The sequence below is a fragment of the Protomyctophum parallelum genome, assembly GCF_964188405.1.
Source record: "Protomyctophum parallelum genome assembly, chromosome: 3".
Classification (NCBI taxonomy): Eukaryota; Metazoa; Chordata; class Actinopteri; order Myctophiformes; family Myctophidae; genus Protomyctophum; species Protomyctophum parallelum.
The window spans coordinates 14,228,402-14,248,708 of record NC_139698.1 but is presented as its reverse complement, the minus strand read 5'-3'; the positions used below and the strand labels follow the sequence as shown (position 1 = coordinate 14,248,708).

General features: G+C 45.4%; 1 protein-coding gene across 5 annotated transcripts in view; it reads right to left on the bottom strand.

Annotated features, from left to right (window-relative positions):
• The window catches only part of cdk14 (cyclin dependent kinase 14), a 276,173-nt gene that overhangs the window by 148,064 nt on the left and 107,802 nt on the right, over positions 1 to 20,307 (bottom strand). For all 5 annotated transcript variants that reach the window (XM_083761515.1, XM_083761516.1, XM_083761517.1 and 2 more), the window contains 2 exons: positions 19,937 to 20,031; positions 15,425 to 15,487 (listed from right to left, as the gene is read on the bottom strand). In XM_083761515.1, coding sequence (XP_083617641.1) covers positions 15,425 to 15,487; positions 19,937 to 20,031 — 158 coding nt within the window. The remainder of the gene's footprint in view (positions 1 to 15,424; positions 15,488 to 19,936; positions 20,032 to 20,307) is intronic.

The following is a 20,307-nucleotide window of genomic DNA, read 5'->3' as shown; positions in this document are numbered from 1 at the left end:
TTCCAAAATAGCAGACCTACAAGCTCGTAGGGCGCCACTCGGTGGCGCGCTATGAGCTTGTAGATCTGCTATTTTTAAATAGCTACACCAAAAGGGGTTCCCACCTAAAATGGGTTAAAAGGCCTGTATTCAAAATGTTTACTTGGGTAAAAAAGTACTGGCATCAAAATATACTTTAAATATTTTTACACGTTTTTCATCTCATCTCAAAACATTTAGTTCCAGGGACCCCAGAAACAAATATTTGAGTTAAACATGTTCAAAGATTTGCACAAATTATCACGATAAAAAAAAACCTACAAGCTCATAGCGCGGCATGTGACATGCTACTGTATGAGCTTGTATATCTATCTATCTATCTTTTAAATAGCCAAAGTATAAAATAATGCTTTTTAGCTTATCTAAATGACACCGATGCTTTCCCTGTATTTATGGGTGAAATCTGCAGAGGTAACTTGCATCTAGAGATGTAGTAGAGAAGTATGAAAGCATAGAAAAAGGACATACTCAAGTAAAGTCAAACTATCTCAACGTTGTACATAAGTACCGTACTCGAGTAAAATGTACTCCTACCCAATGAGATCTCAGCAGATCGACGGGAACCCGACACAGCCATCGACTCCGCGGCATGTCCGCAAGCCGAGTGGCAGGTACTGTAGCATTAACTTTAACACAATTAAATTACGGGGGAAGCTACTGTTACCGCAGTGTATTGACCGTTAATGTCTAGCGGCCTGATCCCTCCGCTTACAAGGCCATTAAATCACTTGTTCTCGTTTGTGCCTGGGGAGAAAATATTATATGAGACTGTAAATTATACTAAATTATATTAACCGGGAAAGCATCTTGTTTCATTTTAGCATCGGCTATTCAAAACTGTTAGGAGAGAGAGAGAGCGAGAGCGAGAGCGAGAGAGAGAGAGAGAGAGAGAGAGAGAGAATTAAAGCAATACATGACCACACATCCAGAAGATGAATCTGGAAGAGAAGAGCTCTGCTGAGTCAGCACCAGTGTTGTCAAGTAACTAAAGTACTTAATAATATTACTTCCAGTAATATTATTACTTTTTTACAGTAACTATTAACATAACTATCTATTACCCACTTGAACCCCGGCATCCATATTCTAGGGGCGAACATTAGTCAAAAACCGCTGATCTATCGGCTGTTTTTCGACAAAGAGATTTGGCCTGCCAGAACAAAGCAGTCCAAGTAAAGAGCCAACTCAGGTCTAGAGGGTTTAGTGGTGAACTAAACCCAGCAGCAGCAGCAGCAGCAGTCCTCCCTGAGGACTCATCAAGGGACGTCCACAATTACACCCCTATGTGGAAGCCTCCAGTAGTGCTGAGTGGCCACCGAACAGTGGTGCGGACTGATGTGCTGTGTGGATACGCAACATTAAGGCCACCATCATGCAGGCGCTCTATGGGACAGATAAGCGACCATGGACACACTGGCTGACAGATGGGAGCCTCTTCTCACTCCATTTAACACCGCTTTCTTTAGCCTCTTCCCTCTCTACTCGTGTCTTCACTGCCCCCCCCCCCCCCCCCCCCACACACACACACGCCCCAATATCCCAATCAGCAAAGTGTCACTTTCAATCCATTTGTGCCGTGCTGTTCTGTGAACTTGGACATCTGCTATTGTTGAGAACGACTGTTCTAAATCCATCCAAAGCAAAGTCTTCTGAAAAAAGCACCTATATTGCTACAGTACAGACCAGGGGTTTCCACCATCTACCAGTAGATCACAAAGGGTGTGCAGGTAGCAGGTGGAGCGAAATGCCTTCACGACTGACGACCTATGTCGCGACGTATATTTTTCCGTCGCAACGTATATTCGAGTACGTCCTGGCGTAAATATCAATTCGTCCCGGCAGAACGGACTCGTCGCGGCTATATCTACCCGTTTGCGACCTAGTAGTTTGACTATTCTTTTACGTCGCGACAGAACGGGACACGTCACGGCTATATCTACCCTTCTCGACGTAAAAGGTAATTCGTTGTGGCGTGTGTGGACTCGTCGCAACAGAACGGAACTCGTCGCGGCTATATCTACCCTTCTCGACGTAAAAGGTAATTCGTTGTGGCGTGTGTGGACTCGTCGCAACAGAACGGAACCCGTTGTGGCGTGAGCTGGCCTCGTCGCGACAGAACGTGACCCGTTTGCGACGTAATGGTTGACTTTGTTATATGCCCGGTGCGCGGTGCCCTGCGCGGTGCCCTGCGCTGCCCTACGCCCACCGCGTGCACCTTGCCGGTCCGCCCTGCGCCCTGTGGCCTGGCACGTGTGCACGTGTGCCAGGCCACCGCGTGCACCATGCCGGTCCGTGGAGCCCTTCGCCGTCCCCAGGCGACCCTGCGTTCCAGAGCTGTCACATGCCCACCGAAAATAGCAGATCTACCAGCTCCTCTCCTACATACGGGATGGCCCGACCCGCGTCTGTGGACCCCTGGGGGGGTGTGTGTGTGAGCGTCTGAGCTCCTATCTGTGTGCCTCCCCCCCCCCCCCACCCCATGTGGACCCTTGCAGGGGGGGGGGTCGGGGGGTCCCCCTATGCACTTTGTGTAGATGCTGCGTATCGCCTCATACTGAAAAAATTACTATTTTACGCACAGCGCAAGGCAATATGTGATTACGATCGTCCTTCTGGGGGGGGGGGGGGGGGGGGGGGGCTGGCCTACACAATAGATAACCTACCCTGGCCAACACAATAGATAACCTACAAGGACATATGAATTTAATTTATATACACGGCTATATTAATTTAGCCGATCATCAAAGCTCACCGCGCTCGTATAGCGCATTGACTGTCTGTCTGTCTGTCTGTCTGTCTGTCTGTCTGTCTGTCTGTGTCTCAATGACTTGCCTTAGGCGGATAATATAGACTACAAGTACTTTATTAAAGTTGCGTTCTCTGCGTCGTAGCGCATGCAGATAGGCAGATAGGGGGGGGGGGGGCAGTTCTATAGGCAAGGGCAGAAGGTTCCTATAACGACAGTGGGTGCGTGCCCACCTTAGAGTAGCCTATATATTTTAAGGCACCCGCCCCGCAACTTATTATTATTGGCTTATTATTTTGCCACCAGCGGAGTTGACGGTTGACGCCGTTGTCTAGTATAGACTATAGGCCTGTGCCAGGATGATTTTAAATAAATATGTCTCTGTCTCTGCGTCTCTAGAGCTATAACATATATACTGTAGCACACATCATGTGTGACACATGTGCACACACACACACACACACACACACACACACACACACACACACACACACACACACACACACACACACACACACACACACACACACACACACACACACACACACACACACACACACACACACACACCGAGTACTAAGTATAAGTAGCATATAGGGTACGGCTCTAAAAACATTAAATACTGCGGGAGCATTACACTAAACAAAGTTGGATTTGTACATTGCAGAAACGTAACATAACGTAAGTGTTCTTATTATTGTCCGTCTGGGTTTTATAATGCAGTGTGAGTCCGCTCCGCGATAGCCGATCTGCAAGCTCACAACGCGTTGCGCTGATTGACAGTGCACGTCCAGCAGCTACTGTATAAAATTATATTTAAGTAGGCTACTTTTTTGTGTGACGTCTGTGTGTTATTGACTTCTTGTTCCTTAATGTGCAGGTTTATCAGAGCGATATAGTGCAGCTGTGAGTGAGTAGGCCTATAGCTGCTGCTGCTGCGTCCGTGCACCAATAGAGCGACCGCGGCAGCGGCACGTATGAAATATTAACTAAAAATATGTTGGGCTTCCGGGCGTCCGTTTCTGGACTGTACCAACGGGCTTAGGGCCGGACGGTCCCTTAACTCCACGGGCCCCTATATTTTAGGCCCGTGCAGGGCTCTAGTGTGTGTGTGTGTGTGTGTGTGTGTGTGTGTGTGTGTGTGTGTGTGTGTGTGTGTGTGTGTGTGTGTGTGTGTGTGTGTGTGTGTGTGTGTGTGTTAAATGTGGTCATTTAAATGTAGGCCTATTATATACACGCACCATACAAGCACCTATATTATATAATGTGTTATACAAATGGGCAATCAACATATAGCAGCACCCCCCACCAGCAGATGTATATAAACATGGAATTGCGCTATGATATTAAAATGGACTGAGCTGTGATTGTGCCGTACTGCGCCGGCCGGTGGCCACTGGCCTATTCTGCCATGCAGTATAAATGCATTATCATGCCTGTTGGTGAAATATAAACATCTAAAATGGTTCAGTAATAATTAGCATAAGTTATTATTAACGAAAAACATCTAATACTATTTTAAATTGGTCTAATAAAGTTAGTAACTAATCAGAAGCAGCAACCATTTTGTTTCAAACAACTATAGACCAATAAAATAGTAGGCTAGTATTTATGTTTTTCGTTAATAATAATACATGCTAATTATTATTGAACGGTAAGTACGCTGGTATGTACGCTAAGGTACACTATAAGCTTGTAGATCTGTTTATTTTAGTCAGAATCTCGTGTGTGTGTGTGTGTGTGTGTGTGTGTGTGTGTGTGTGTGTGTGTGTGTGTGTGTGTGTGTGTGTGCGCGCGCACACACACATCACATGTGCACACATGTGTGCTATATGTTATAGCTCTAGAGACGCAGAGACAGACATATTTATTTAAAATCATCCTGTCTCGCACGGCATATAGAGCCAATGAACGGAGCATACCCCCCCCCCCCCCCCTCTCTCTCTCTCTCTCTCTCTCAGCACACGCTGTGCTGTGATATCAATCAGACGCAAATGATCATTGAGTAACGTTAGCTCTGACTCGCACATTATGTGAGATCACATAAAAGGCCTTTAATATAGCCACAGATCATATAGGAATAGGCTTGGGCACTACCCTACCATCTCTCTATAGTGGGGCACCGACGATCTGCAAGCTCACAACGCGCTGCATGTGGACGCAACACTTGGAGCTTGTAGATGCGCACCACAGATCATACAGGGCGTGTGTTCCAGCTAACCCTATAGCATAACACACACACAAGCAACAGTATAGACATCTATTCATCATTATTTATTTCAAATCAAAATACAATGTAATGCTGTCACTGTCACTTCACTGTCATGAAGTTCGCACGCACACGCACACGCGACACACACACACACACACACACACACACACACACACACACACACACACACACACACACACACACACACACACACACCCACACACACACACACACACACACACACACACACACACACGTTTGCTTTCATTCGCTGTATGATACATTAGGCGATATAGACCCGCTGCGGCCCAGCGATAATCAACCGCTGTCCGCTGCGATGCGTGAGCTTGTAGATCAGATGCCGACAGACAGACAGACAGACAGACAGACAGACAGACAGACAGACAGACAGACAGACAGACAGACAGACAGACAGACAGACAGACAGACAGACAGACATGAAATGAAATGGTTCAATAATAACACACACGAGATTCTGACAGAATGCGGCGGCATGCTTAAAATAAACAGATCTACAAGCTTATAGTGTATACCATAGCGTATACATACCAGCGTACTTACCGTTCAATAATAATTAGCATGCATTATTATTAACGAAAAACATAAATACTAGCCTACTATTTTATTGGTCTAGTTCAGTTGATTGAAACAAAAGTCATGGAATTCAATTGCCTACATTCAGTATAGGCCTGGTTTTGATATAATGATGCAGGGAGATTTTCTGAGCCAGTCCGTGCCATGTCATTTTTTCAGATTAATATTTAAATCTTTAGTTGGAAGAATGCAATAGCATATCATAAGTGTTGACCATAATGGGACGGTTGGAACCAAATGAACCCCCGACGGCCGGCGCTATTCAGCTATAAGGCCTATAAACGATATGGCCATACAAATATGGTTATGTGGTGGTCTGTGACATGTCTGCGTGCGTGCGTGCGTGAAAGAAAGACAGAATACGACGCAATGACATGTCAAATTGTCAATTGTAGATCAGCTGCTTGTTATTTAAGTAGGCTAATATGAAGGCAGCGTCTCCGCAAACGTGGACACCCGTGGCCCCCCTTGATCCCCAAGGGTCCACGGTGACCCGTACCGCCCGGGGGTCCCCGGACCCGTTTGGGCGGCCCGTCAGGTGGTTTTCGAGCTTGTGGATTTGTATTTTTAATATTGCTTGTCAAACGTTTAAGGCATATAGCCTATTTAATCTGATTGGTATAGCTCTGCATGGTTGCTGCTTCTGATAGCCTACTAACTTTACGCACGCATGCGACACACACACACACACACACACACACACACACACACACACACACACACACACACACACACACACACACACACACACACACACTAGAGCCCTGCACGGGCCTAAAATATAGGGGCCCGTGGAGTTAAGGGACCGTCCGGCCCTAAGCCCGTTGGTACAGTCCAGAAACGGACGCCCGGAAGCCCAACATATTTTTATTTAATATTTCAAGCATACGTGCCGCTGCCGCGGTCGCTCTATTGGTGCACGGACGCAGCAGCAGCAGCTATAGGCCTACTCACTCACAGCTGCACTATATCGCTCTGATAAACCTGCACATTAAGGAACAAGAAGTCAATAACACACAGACGTCACACAAAAAAGTAGCCTACTTAAATATAATTCTATACAGTAGCTGCTGCACGTGCACTGTCAATCAGCGCAACGCGTTGTGAGCTTGCAGATCGGCTATCGCGGAGCGGACTCACACTGCATTATAAAACCCAGACGGACAATAATAAGAACACTTACGTTATGTTACGTTTCTGCAATGTACAAATCCAACTTTGTTTAGTGTAATGCTCCCGCAGTATTTAATGTTTTTAGAGCCGTACCCTATATGCTACTTATACTTAGTACTCGGTGTGTGTGTGTGTGTGTGTGTGTGTGTGTGTGTGTGTGTGTGTGTGTGTGTGTGTGTGTGTGTGTGTGTGTGTGTGTGTGTGTGTGTGTGTGTGTGTGTGTGCACATGTGTCACACATGATGTGTGCTACAGTATATATGTTATAGCTCTAGAGACGCAGAGACAGAGACATATTTATTTAAAATCATCCTGGCACAGGCCTATAGTCTATACTAGACAACGGCGTCAACCGTCAACTCCGCTGGTGGCAAAATAATAAGCCAATAATAATAAGTTGCGGGGCGGGTGCCTTAAAATATATAGGCTACTCTAAGGTGGGCACGCACCCACTGTCGTTATAGGAACCTTCTGCCCTTGCCTATAGAACTGCCCCCCCCCCTATCTGCCTATCTGCATGCGCTACGACGCAGAGAACGCAACTTTAATAAAGTACTTGTAGTCTATATTATCCGCCTAAGGCAAGTCATTGAGACACAGACAGACAGACAGACAGACAGACAGACAGACAGACAGACAGACAGACAGACAGACAGACAGTCAATGCGCTATACGAGCGCGGTGAGCTTTGATGATCGGCTAAATTAATATAGCCGTGTATATAAATTAAATTCATATGTCCTTGTAGGTTATCTATTGTGTTGGCCAGGGTAGGTTATCTATTGTGTAGGCCAGCCCCCCCCCCCCCCCCCCCCCAGAAGGACGATCGTAATCACATATTGCCTTGCGCTGTGCGTAAAATAGTAATTTTTTCAGTATGAGGCGATACGCAGCATCTACACAAAGTGCATAGGGGGACCCCCCGACCCCCCCCCTGCAAGGGTCCACATGGGGTGGGGGGGGGGGGGGGAGGCACACAGATAGGAGCTCAGACGCTCACACACACACCCCCCCAGGGGTCCACAGACGCGGGTCGGGCCATCCCGTATGTAGGAGAGGAGCTGGTAGATCTGCTATTTTCGGTGGGCATGTGACAGCTCTGGAACGCAGGGTCGCCTGGGGACGGCGAAGGGCTCCACGGACCGGCATGGTGCACGCGGTGGCCTGGCACACGTGCACACGTGCACACGTGCCAGGCCACAGGGCGCAGGGCGGACCGGCAAGGTGCACGCGGTGGGCGTAGGGCAGCGCAGGGCACCGCGCAGGGCACCGCGCACCGGGCATATAACAAAGTCAACCATTACGTCGCAAACGGGTAGATATAGCCGCGACGAGTCACGTTCTGTCGCGACGAGGCCAGCTCACGCCACAACGGGTTCCGTTCTGTTGCGACGAGTCCACACACGCCACAACGAATTACCTTTTACGTCGAGAAGGGTAGATATAGCCGCGACGAGTTCCGTTCTGTTGCGACGAGTCCACACACGCCACAACGAATTACCTTTTACGTCGAGAAGGGTAGATATAGCCGTGACGTGTCCCGTTCTGTCGCGACGTAAAAGAATAGTCAAACTACTAGGTCGCAAACGGGTAGATATAGCCGCGACGAGTCCGTTCTGCCGGGACGAATTGATATTTACGCCAGGACGTACTCGAATATACGTTGCGACGGAAAAATATACGTCGCGACATAGGTCGTCAGTCGTGAAGGCATTTCGCTGTCTGTAGCAGGTAGACCACATGACATGCCCCTAGAGACACATATATAATGTAAATATGTGGCAGTGCATCTGCCACTTGATTGACGGGGTGACTTGATTGATTGACATCAAAAAGGGCCTGTCAGCTCAAACCCACAATACAATGAATATTTAGTTTTCAAGAGTGTTGTGCACAAGCATTACAATGCTTTATTAAAAGAAAGTCTGTCAATGACAGCGCCGCTATTCCAAAGCCCCTCTCAGCAATGGGATAAGTATTTTTGGTGGGTATACAGTAGATCTTGTTGAGCTGGTCATTTTGAAAGTATCTCTCAAGTCAAAAAGGTGTGGGCACCCCTGGTATAGACACCGCTCATGCAGTTCACATGGGTGTGCTTTTTAAAAGTCTAAGATGGGCTATTCATATTTAATACCCACAGAGAGATGCAAAGTGTGACTAGCATTGATTTACAAAACAAAACAAAAATAAACTGAACATAGAGATACAAGCCAAGGTTTCCACCTGACAGTGAGGACATGTTGCTTTGGTAGTGAGATGTTCATGTTGTTGGCGGTGGTGTGTGTGTGTGTGTGTGTGTGTGTGTGTGTGTGTGTGTGTGTGTGTGTGTGTGTGTGTGTGTGTGTGTGCGCGTCCGTGCGTGCGTGCATTGCGTGTTATTAATGCATATGAATCAGTCATGCACACATAAAGCACACACATCTGTCTCCTCCTCCTCTCTCTCCTCATTTCCATGCTTCTTGGCCCAGATCAGTCAGTTTGCATGCAGGCCTGCAGAGCAGCCCAGTGAATGAGATCTCAGCAATTACAATATATACGGTCTGACATCTGAACACCACCAGTGGTGGAAGAAGTACTCTATGTTTTTATTAGAGTAAAAGCGACAATACCACAAATGCTGTTAAACAATAAACATGAAGTCCTGTATTCAAAAATGTACTTGAGTAAAATTACAAAAGTACCAAAAGTAAAAGTAGGACTAACTCAGCATACTATATATAATTATTAATTATTAACCATTTTTAAACCCCTATTTTATACGCCAAAAATAGCCGATCCACTAGAAGCTTTTTTATGAATAATTTGGTAAATTATTGATATAAATCTGCAAAGTAACTACTAAACTAAAGCTGTCAAAACGAGTAAAAAGTACAATATCTGTCTTGAGATGTAGTGGAGTAGAATATAAAGACGTATAACCCATTAAAACCGGCCATACAGTATTTATGTTATGTATTGCATAATAATAATACGATTTATATGATTTATATAGCACTATAGTACCCAAAGTCGCTTTACAGGACATAAATGGGTGTTTCCACGAAAAAAGAAAGAAAGAAGAGAACCACTGATTTAGAAGGCCTTTGTAGAACCGGCCTCAGGTCTTAATGCGTTTTGAAATGTAATTAAAGTAAAAGTACCTCAACCTTATTATCCTTATGTAAAGGTTACTTTCCACCGCTGAGAATTAGGCTTTGGTTTGAACAGTGCATCTGAGCGGCTCATTGCAATTACTTTGCCCGTGTCCCAGTGAAAGTGGATGCTCAGAGCCCCAGTGTGCTGCTGTCAGTGTGATGTATGGCCTCCTGCTTTGCCCGCAGAATGAGAGGGAATGTCGGGCAGGAGAGCCAGACTGGACTTCATCTCACTGATAGAAAACGCACGGCCTATCCTATACTCACATCTTTTTCATAATGCTCGTCTCCATGGAGAGAAACGCTCTAAATGAGTCCAATAGTGATGGCCATATGGAATCGTTTACTTCCTCTTCTGAAAGTGGGTTCCGCGGACTGCTATGGGTACACGAGGGGGTTTGAGTGGGTCCTCAAGAACATTAGTTAAGCCCTATTGTATACATGTTTTTTAGTGCTTTTACCTTGGTAATTTTTTTATATTTTGATGCCAATACTTGTACTTTTACTCAAGTAGACTTTTGAGCACAGGGCTTTTTACTGGTAACAGATAATATTACCACTTGTACAGTGAGTAAGAAAATCAGAGTACTTCGTCCACCACTCCACTGTTCACCTCACTGATAGATAATGCACGGCCTATCCGGCTCCCATCCTTATCATAATGCTCTGCTCCACGGAGAGAAGACAATGCTCATGATGGTGGTTAGCAAGGCGGTGGTGTGCAGATAGCGACAGGTTGTTGTTGATGGGGTATAGGGTCGGTGCCGAGGGGATAGATTATGCAAATGACTGGTCCAATGCCACCGCAGAGCTTATTCCTCCCCCTCTCAAACACCAATTAGTGCGGAAGAGTAATCATGCTTTATGATTACATATGTCGCACACAGAGTAGACTGAGGCACGTGCAGGCACGCACGCACACTTTATGATTGGAATTGAAGCGTTTAGCAGTTATCCACCACGACTTACAAGTGTGAGATCGGAATAAGCACAGTAAACATGCATTCTAGTCAGGAAACAAGAAGGTCGTTTTCAGACGCAAAAGATAAAATGGACCCAAACTAGTGAAAATATAGTTCTACAAGCAAATAAATCTACAAGCTGAGCTTGTACAGTAGATCTGCTATTTTCACTACTCACTTAAATGCGTTTTAAAATGTATTTATGGATATTTTTATTTTGGAAAGTTGTGATTATTTAGTTTAATCCTTGAAATTAAATGATATATTTATTCTTTTAAATGTAGGAAACAAAAAAGAAGTGATTTTTTACTTGCGACACAAAAATTGGTCGGCAAGACGGCAACCCAAACGTGGCCCACTGTTTGGGAAACAGGAAGTGATTTAGTTAAATAAGAGTGCAGAGAGAACATTGTGGTGGTGCCTCAAAAAGAGCATCCTGTATATTAGAGCATACCAGGTAGCCAATGAACCTAGCATCTGTCTAAACAACATGCTAACACACATCTGAAAAACATGTGGTGAACACGCACGCACGCACACACGCACGCACGCACGCACGCACACGCACACTACAGTATAGTAGGAGAGTGTCTAAATGCTAATTCGATCCATCAGCAGCAGACTAACGCTAATAGCTTTTATGTCGCTGATTAGTTAATAAGATGGTGGCAGAGTGACGAGGGTTCCCTCACAAAACACTATAATTAAACCGCAGCCGTCTGGCCATTCATCTGCCCGTCCGTCCGTCGGCTAGCCCGCCTGTCCGTCCGTCCGTCCGTCCGTCAGCTCGCCGTGAGCTTTTTCTGCATTTTTTGCAGAATGTTCATCTAAACATTTAAAGTTTACCTATCATGACACACACAGAGTAGGGGACGCTACGGTTCATGTGCTTCAACAATTTCTAAAGCCACAAATGTCTGGATTTTGGGCCTTTAAGAGTGTTAAATATTATGGATAAACACTCAGGATGTTGCAGTGTTGTTACTGTACATTGTTGCTGTTGGGCAGAAACCTCTTAACTCCACTGTTATGACCCCAGGGTGATAATGTGAATTATTATGTGTGTTGCCCTGTGTGTCTTTTTCCCTCATTGGTGTATGGATGGCTTACATACAGACACACTTTTCACTTTCATTAAGAAAAAACGAATTAAAAGTATTAACTCAGCTTGTGACAAAATAACTACATCAGATCCACTGGAACACAATGTTCTCCCCACCATTTACTGAAGAGTTACAGTTTTGGACACGCTAAACCTAGTTTCCAGCAACGACTGGACTTAACGAGGCCGGGAGGGAGGGAGGGAGGGAGCACGTGCCACGCAAGTTATGTAACCAACAGTTCACACCTTCAGCACGGATTTATGCTAAGTACTACTTTTTCTTCTCTCTGCTGTTGACAGCAGCGGTGTCAAGATTACTGTGAATAAATTAGGATTATCCTGAGAGAGTGAGTGAGTGTGATTGCATGTGCGTGTGTGTGTATGTGTGTATGTGTGTGAGAGAGAGCTATATATACTGTAGTTGGGGGGGGGGGGGATGTTGGTGTGTTGCTGTCGGTCTCGCACAGACACCTGTGTTGTTGACAGTCTGCTGACAGCTTTGAGTGACTTGACGACCGTCCCTTAGGGTCTTCTTCAACGTCACGCGCCGGAAAGCTGGGCGTGCGTGGCGTCCCCCAGCGAGGGCCACCACACTGTCACATCAAACCACAAGCAGTCACAGTTATCCTTTAAAGCAGGGCTGAGGGGAGGAAACTAAGACTGAACTAATCTTCCAGCATCTCTAAACCTTCATTTCAACTCAACGAAATCCCACAGCGGCACGCGACGGGAGCCTCTATAGGTTATGACGAAGGTTCACGTTCCAACCTGAGACGTCAGCCTTATACTTTCCATGGTTTACCCAGTATAAGTGACATAATCACCCATTCGGAAACTGGGCTTAAGCATGCACGGTAAAATGGACCCCTAAAGCTCCATTCGGATCAAATTGTACACTCGTCAGCGTAAACGATTTTACGTTGTAGAATAGATTGAGGTAGAGGGTATGAATGCATATCAAACTGGGGATCTTTGGAATATGCAGTTCTGTTGACACAGGATGCAAGATGGCCTTATTGATACTTAGTGACACATTGTAAACAATAGCAGATATACAGTGACACATCGAAAACAATAGCAGATATACAGTACAAGCTGTATATCGTGTCGCATCGTGACAACTAGGCATGGAAAGGTACACCGTATTACTGCAGCATAAACAGGCACTGTATTGATACCGTGAGATTTCCGAGCTCACGGTATGATTATTTATTTAAATATGCGCATAATAATTATGTGCATATATGCTGTGCAACTCCGTCGCGTCGTGATGTTTTGTTCATTTGTAGATCCACTTTTTGGCGCATGGCAGTGACGTCATGCCAAAGTACAACCAGAATTTGACTACATTCATTGCGACCGAAAGTCGCAGAGAACTATGAAATCTTGCGTTTTTTGTCACATAACCCACAATTCTGTCATGAAGTCACAATTCCCGTCACACACCCCAGGCCAGTCCCCAGGTCATCACACACCCCAGGCCAGTCCCCGTAACTTGCAATGCCCGTCACTCACCATTCCCTATATACGAGAATGTCCCCATGTATGGTCACACATTGTGATAACACTTCTAGTCACGGTCTCCAAGACACGCTCTATATGGCCATGAACCCTGGCCCTGGCCCTGGTTTTCGGCCTGCAGCTGAGCAGGAATCATTACGATGCCGTCACAGCCCGCCAAAGAAAACCATCTATCCTACTGTAGATTGAGTTGACTAAAATCTATTTAGTCCCCGGAAACTAGACAAAAACTAAACATTTTAGATGACTAAAATGTGACTAAAACTAAATCAAAATGTGTCAAAATGAACACTGACACCCGCCCAACAACAACAACACAACACTAATGCTAATACACAACAACAAGCAGGTCCAGAGAACTGTCAGAGGCAGGTGGGAGGAACAGGGAGGAGGTCTAATGATCTGACAGCTTACTGGAAAACAAACCTTCTACAAGGAGTCTGAGTGAGTGCGTGTTTGCAGAAGGAGGAGGATGCTCTCATGCCAGACAACAGAATCAAAACATCTTCATTCCCACCACTCCCACGTCCCTCTTTGAAGTCCCACTCCATGTTAGTGGGAAACGGAACCTTCACACAGTTTAATAAGCCTGATGTAACTAACAGACAGACAGACAGACAGACCGACAGACAGACAGACATATGGGCGGCAGCAGTTTAATTGCCTTCATTGAGTTTTGTGAGGGAGGGCCAGCATTGTCACTCATCACTCATCATCTTATTTACTAATCAGGGGCCATAAAAGCTTATTAGCGTGTCTGATGGATCAAATTAGCATTTAGACACAAACACTGCTACAAGCACTGTGATATAATTATCGGTGAGCGTGTGTCATTTCAACTCCACTGCACTGTCACATCACTGTTTTTACAGTAGTCTTGTGTAATTTACTAATTGTTGCCTACAACATCAAGATATACAAATAATATATTTGCTGTCGGGCAGAAACCTCTTATGTCCATATTTTAATTAACTACACCTACCCAGCGAGGGAGGAGGTCTAATGACTCATACTACAGCGTCAGTCTCCCCATTGGCTTTAAGGATAGCCAAATACACGGTAAATAGCCAATGGGCAAAAAGTGTTTAAGTACAGAAGTGTTGAAGTCTGAGCTGCCTGATCATTGATCAGCTCTGCAAGCTGGTACAAATCGTAATGTAAGTGTTAAAGGTTGTGACATAAAAAGAAGGTTTTCTGAGCTCAATTGCACCCAAAAAAACCTGAACGTTTATCATTCAGTAGATATTCTGTGGTCTTGGGTTTTCTGGCTCAAACAAGTGCTCTGATGTTCCGGCTGTTTGTGATGTCACAGCCTGCAAATCCCATATATGTCAATGGGATTTGCAGCAGATGTCACTGTTTTCACTGTTTTGCCAGTTTTCATTGCCGCTCAAAAGGCTTCCAAACTCCAGACCACAGAAAATACACTGAAGTTCAGGTTTTTGGGGTGTAATTGAGGTCATAAAACCTAAAAGAAAAACGAAAAATGAATGAAAATCAATGTCATGAAACCTAAAAACTCATTCACTTCATTCAGAGTGTGAACGAAATCAGTCAGTCATCCCTTCTCCTCCACTGCTTCTGTTTCTGCCAGAGAGCCCGGCCTCGCCCTACAGCTCGCCTCCCGCAATGAGGAAAGAGGAGCGGTGTGTGACCGAGCGGTCTCTCTCTCACCGCATTGCATACTAGTGTACGTGCAACTGGACGGACAGAATGGATCTGTCATGGAAGTGACCTACAGTTCATTTCGTTCACCATAAAAGAACTGGTTCATTTGAGCCGTTCCTTCGTGACCGACACGACACTATACAGTGAACAACAGAGCCACTGGGGGGAGGGGTGGGGGGTATAAATGGATAAATGTCAGATGTACAAGCTTGTCCATCTGAGTATCGACAATGTTTACTGTACGGGTACATACCTTCACGTTGTCTGGATGCAGACCCCCGGGGTGCTTGTCCATGTACTGACACAGGTCTGTGTGCTATTGGAACACACACACACACACACACACACACACACACACACACACACACACACACACACACACACACACACACACACACACACACACACACACACACACACACACACACACACACACACACACACACACACACACACACACAAAGAACAATGTTAATTCAGTCAGACACTCTGGTCAACAGTAATCTGCTGCAGCTTTTCACTCTGCTGCAGTCGGAGACTGGAATGTCCTACAGAACAGTACAGTGTTCAGAATACAGTACAGTGCAGTATACAGTACAGTACACAGAAGGTTGAAACTCTACTGGAGACTAGATCGGCTTTTATTATCAATTATGGACACGTTTATTTGCTTGTTATTATTGGGTGTCTGCAAGTAATGCGTGGTTACATTTACAGTATGTTTTATTGTGTTCTATTGATTGTGTTTATTGATTGTGCTCTTTCTTTTACTGTGCTGTGGCTTATTTGCTTTTACCCCGATTGGTCTATTTTAGCCCCCCATTTCCCTCATAAGGCCTTGCCTTATGCCAGTACACACTTTTGTAAATAAGAATAATTCATCAATTTGTCCTGCCTGGTTAAATAAATTAATGAATTGCCTGCCAATGACTAGATTCTCGTCATGATTTGTTTTCTGTGTTTTACAATAGAGGGCGCTCTACCGCACGCAGCCTGTGAATGATCCCAGGATCAACGGAGAAAAGTACAACCAGAAATCACGCGATCACAACATTTTACAGCTGGTTTAGCATAACGCTTATTTTCTGTGCTTTCTGGTGTTTTTCGGCGAAAAAGAGCCACATTCAACTATGGAACCGATTATCGCAGAGGCTCCGTTTTTCCCACCCAGCTCTACAAGACTGTACTGCGTCTTTCAAATCGATCAGCTCAAAAGGCGTTCTCAGTGGACACGCCGCCTTACAGGTAACAGAATAAGCGCTAAAGCCTTGTTCATCTTTGTTTACCGCCACTCCCCCGAGTGACACACTGAGGTCGTTTACAGTAGTTGTACACCTTGTACGCTGTACAGTCGGCGTCCTCCAACAAAGTGTCTGCCCCGCTGGACGGGATGACATCGCACACGTGAACCCAATCACAGCGTGCGCCTCCGTGTCTCTTCTGCAAGCATTTATGTCCGCCTTGTTTTCAGGCTGAATGATAGCTGCTCGCTATCGACAGCTATGTCTGCCGCAACGTGTGTGTGTGTGTGTGCTATGCCGCTGGTATTTACTAACTGCTGCCACCACTGGGTCCCGCAGACCCCCAGATAAATATAAATGACTACCCGCTCATGAATAATTCACGCTGCGACTTAAACTATCCTGTCCATCTGACTGGAAGACACCAGCAAGTCCGTCTCTCCCTCTCTTTCTCTCTCTCCCTGTCAATCATCATTAGTCTCTGGAGGAGAAGATAAAATTAATTGATTTGTCTGGCTGGGTGAGAAGCCAGTCTGTATGTAAAGCAGCAGTCTGTGACTCCAACCACGGACTGGGGGCTGAAGCACATGGAGAGGACTGAACAGGCGTGAAACTGTCGCTGCAAACAAGGTCCACAGTGACACACAACACATTTTTGTTGCATTATTCTCCCCCCTATTTCAGTCAAATAGTCTCTCTGCTGCCATGTTCCATATTCATGAGTGGAAAATGAAGCAAACCCCCATATTCATAAGGCTCGTCGTGGCTAGCATGTTCAGGCGAATCTCCATTTGATGTGATACGCGTGATATATTTTTTTTACACGTTTAAATGCATATCCATCAGTTTGTCAGACTCGAGTATATAGCTCACACTGATAACTTAACCCATTTTGGGCGGGAACCCCTTTTGGTGTTAGCATTATGTTATGCTTTAGCTATTGAAAAATAGCAGATCTACAAGCTCATAGAGCGCCACAGAGTGGCGCGCTACGAGCTTGTAGGTCTGCTATTTTTGAAAAACGACTGACATAGAAACATAGCTTTTTCAGAAAACTGTCAGGATGTAGAAGACATTTTTAGAATCTGATCTCAGGTCAAAATGGGTTTTAACCAAGGGTCCTTATGTACACTGTCTGTGAAGAATGAACACTCAGGTTTACTGGATATATTATTTGGCTCCGACATGCCAAGGTCAGGTCATGTCTTCTTAACGATGCAAAGCCAGCACAGCTGGGTGGGTTCACAGTGGTTTGACGAGTGGAAGCAGCTCTGATTCTACATCAGGTCACATGCACACTTTATCTCACTGTTTCCCCAACACTGAGATAAAGACAAGGAGAAGTACCTCCTCCATGCCTAGCCGACCTCTCCTCTCCTCTCCTCTCCTCTCCTCTCCTCTCCTCTCCTCTCCTCTCCTCTCCTCTCCTCTCCTCTCCTCTCCTCTCCTCTCCTCTCCTCTCCTCTCCTCTCCTCCATTTGACATAATTACATTATTTCGAATGCATGATGACTTTTACTTTGTCTCTGCCGGCTGGAAACCATTAGTTCCAAAACTGTTACTTTTCAGGATTCAAATTCAAAAGCAGCAAAAGTCTAATCTATCTAATCTAATCCAATCTAGTCTAAATGTACAAGCTCAAAACGTGTTGCATACCTGTGCGTGTGCGTGCGTGTGTGTGTGCTTGCGTGGGTGTGCTTGTGTGTCCTGTCCACTGCATCACTGCACCACTAACATCAAAGATCTCATTTAAAGATATTCTTTTGCGGCTTACGCCTTTTATTGATTTTTGAAGGGACAGACAGTAGGCTGACAGGAAACGGGAGAGAGATGGGGGATGACATGCAGTAAAGGCCGTGTCGGGTCCGGGAGTCGAACCCGCGGCACACTGCGACTGGATTACCAGTCCGGTGCCCAGACCGTTACGCTACGGCCTGGGCCAGAGCTCAGAGCTTTGAAGGAAGACGACGCTCGCCGGTTAGTTATGCCTCCCTATTGCAGTGGTTCTGCCAAATTGAGTTGTGTTTGGCCATGGACAGTTGGACAGTTGGACAGTTGGACCCATCTGAAAAGGTTTTGCGCCCACCATACAAGATTCAAGTATAAAGTATAAAACAATTGAAATACTCTTTTATCCTCTGTGATGCTATTGACTGTATGTCGGAATTGTGCACACCAAAATAAAAAACAAACAGTCAATGAAATTGTACTTAAGTATACTGTGTTTTTCATTTCAGATTTTTGCGGATATTAAAAAATTGCAGATGTACAAACCAACCAAGCATCTGTGAGCTTGTACATCTGCTACTGCGACATACTTTTGAGCAATTTTTAATAATCTTGAAAGTGTGAGAACTACTGATTTAGAAGGCATTTTGTAGAGACGGCCTCGGGTCTTAATGGGTTAATGCACTGACTGGACATATTGGAACGCCGCTAAAAACAGTGTGTCGTTCCAGTAAAAATGGCCGCCAAGTTGCCATGGCTTTCCCCCCCACGCAGCATAAACAAGCACGCCACTCGTGTTTATATGCCTGCCCCACCACGACGGTACCAACCAAACCCAGGCTGGAAAAACCTAGCTCCCGCTTTTAAGATGTGGAGGTTAAACATTCCTGAAGCGTCCCATAAACAAAGAGCACGTCGACAGAAATAGCCGGAGCAACTCGTGTTGCTTTGGTAGAGAGAGAGAGAGAGAGAGAGAGAGAGAGAGAGAGAGAGAGAGAGAGAGAGAGAGAGAGAGAGAGAGAGAGAGAGAGGCTATTAAAGAAAACACTGGAACGCAACATGTAAGCTGGTGAAGGCCAAGGTCGGTGATGGATCGCTCAATCCTTTTCTTAATATAAAACTGTCTCCTTCAAAATGTTCATAGGAATTCATGTGAACCATCAAAAAGTTCATATGAATTCATGTGAACCATCAATTAGAGCAAGCACGCACATGCACACATGCAAACACACGCACACAGCAGATTTCTGACGCTCGTTTTGGGGCCTATACCAGGTGTAAAGGGTTTTCTATCAGGGCCTAGAACATCTCAACGGCGGCGACCCACCCACAACACAAGTGGTCACATGGGTGGGCTGTGTGCAATTTCCAGAGGATTTTAATTTTAATGGATCCAATCAATTGTGTTCAAGCTCGGATCACAATAGGTTTTAAAGATTTTTTTAATATATATTATTATTTTGTTTCATATTAACATTATATTATCATATTTATATATAAAAAATATTATATTACCAAAACTGTGACGTTTCGGGATTCAAATTCAAGTGTGGCAAAAGTAGAAGATCTACCAGATTGAAACGTGTTTTGAGCTTGTACAATAGATCTGTTACTTTTGATACTTTTGCGCTGATCAACTATACTAGGGCATTTTTACAGGAGGGAAAAAACGCAAAAAGTTAGAATATGGAGTTAAGAGGTTTCTACCTGACAGCAATGACACACACACTCGCACACACACACACGCACACACACACACACACACACACACACACACGGATGGACGGGACACTCACCACATACTCAAAGACCAGCGTCAGGGTCTCCTTGGTGTGGATGATGTCGTGGAGCAGCACGATGTTGGAGTGCTTCAGGCCTTTCAGAAGAGACGCTGCAAGAGAGGACCACAACGTCCTGTTACATATACTAGCCCTTACCCGTTGTGAGATATCCGCGGGGGGTACTGCGCCCAATTCACTAATAAATTCATTATTAATAATTAATGTGACCAAAGTCATATGGTCAATGCCTCTGTGAAAAGTGGGAGTGATTGGCCCAGGCCGTAGCGTAACGGTATGGGCACCGGACTGGTAATCCAGTCGCAGTGTCGACTCCCGGACCCGACACGGCCTTTACTGCATGTCATCCCCCCATCTCTCTCCCGTTT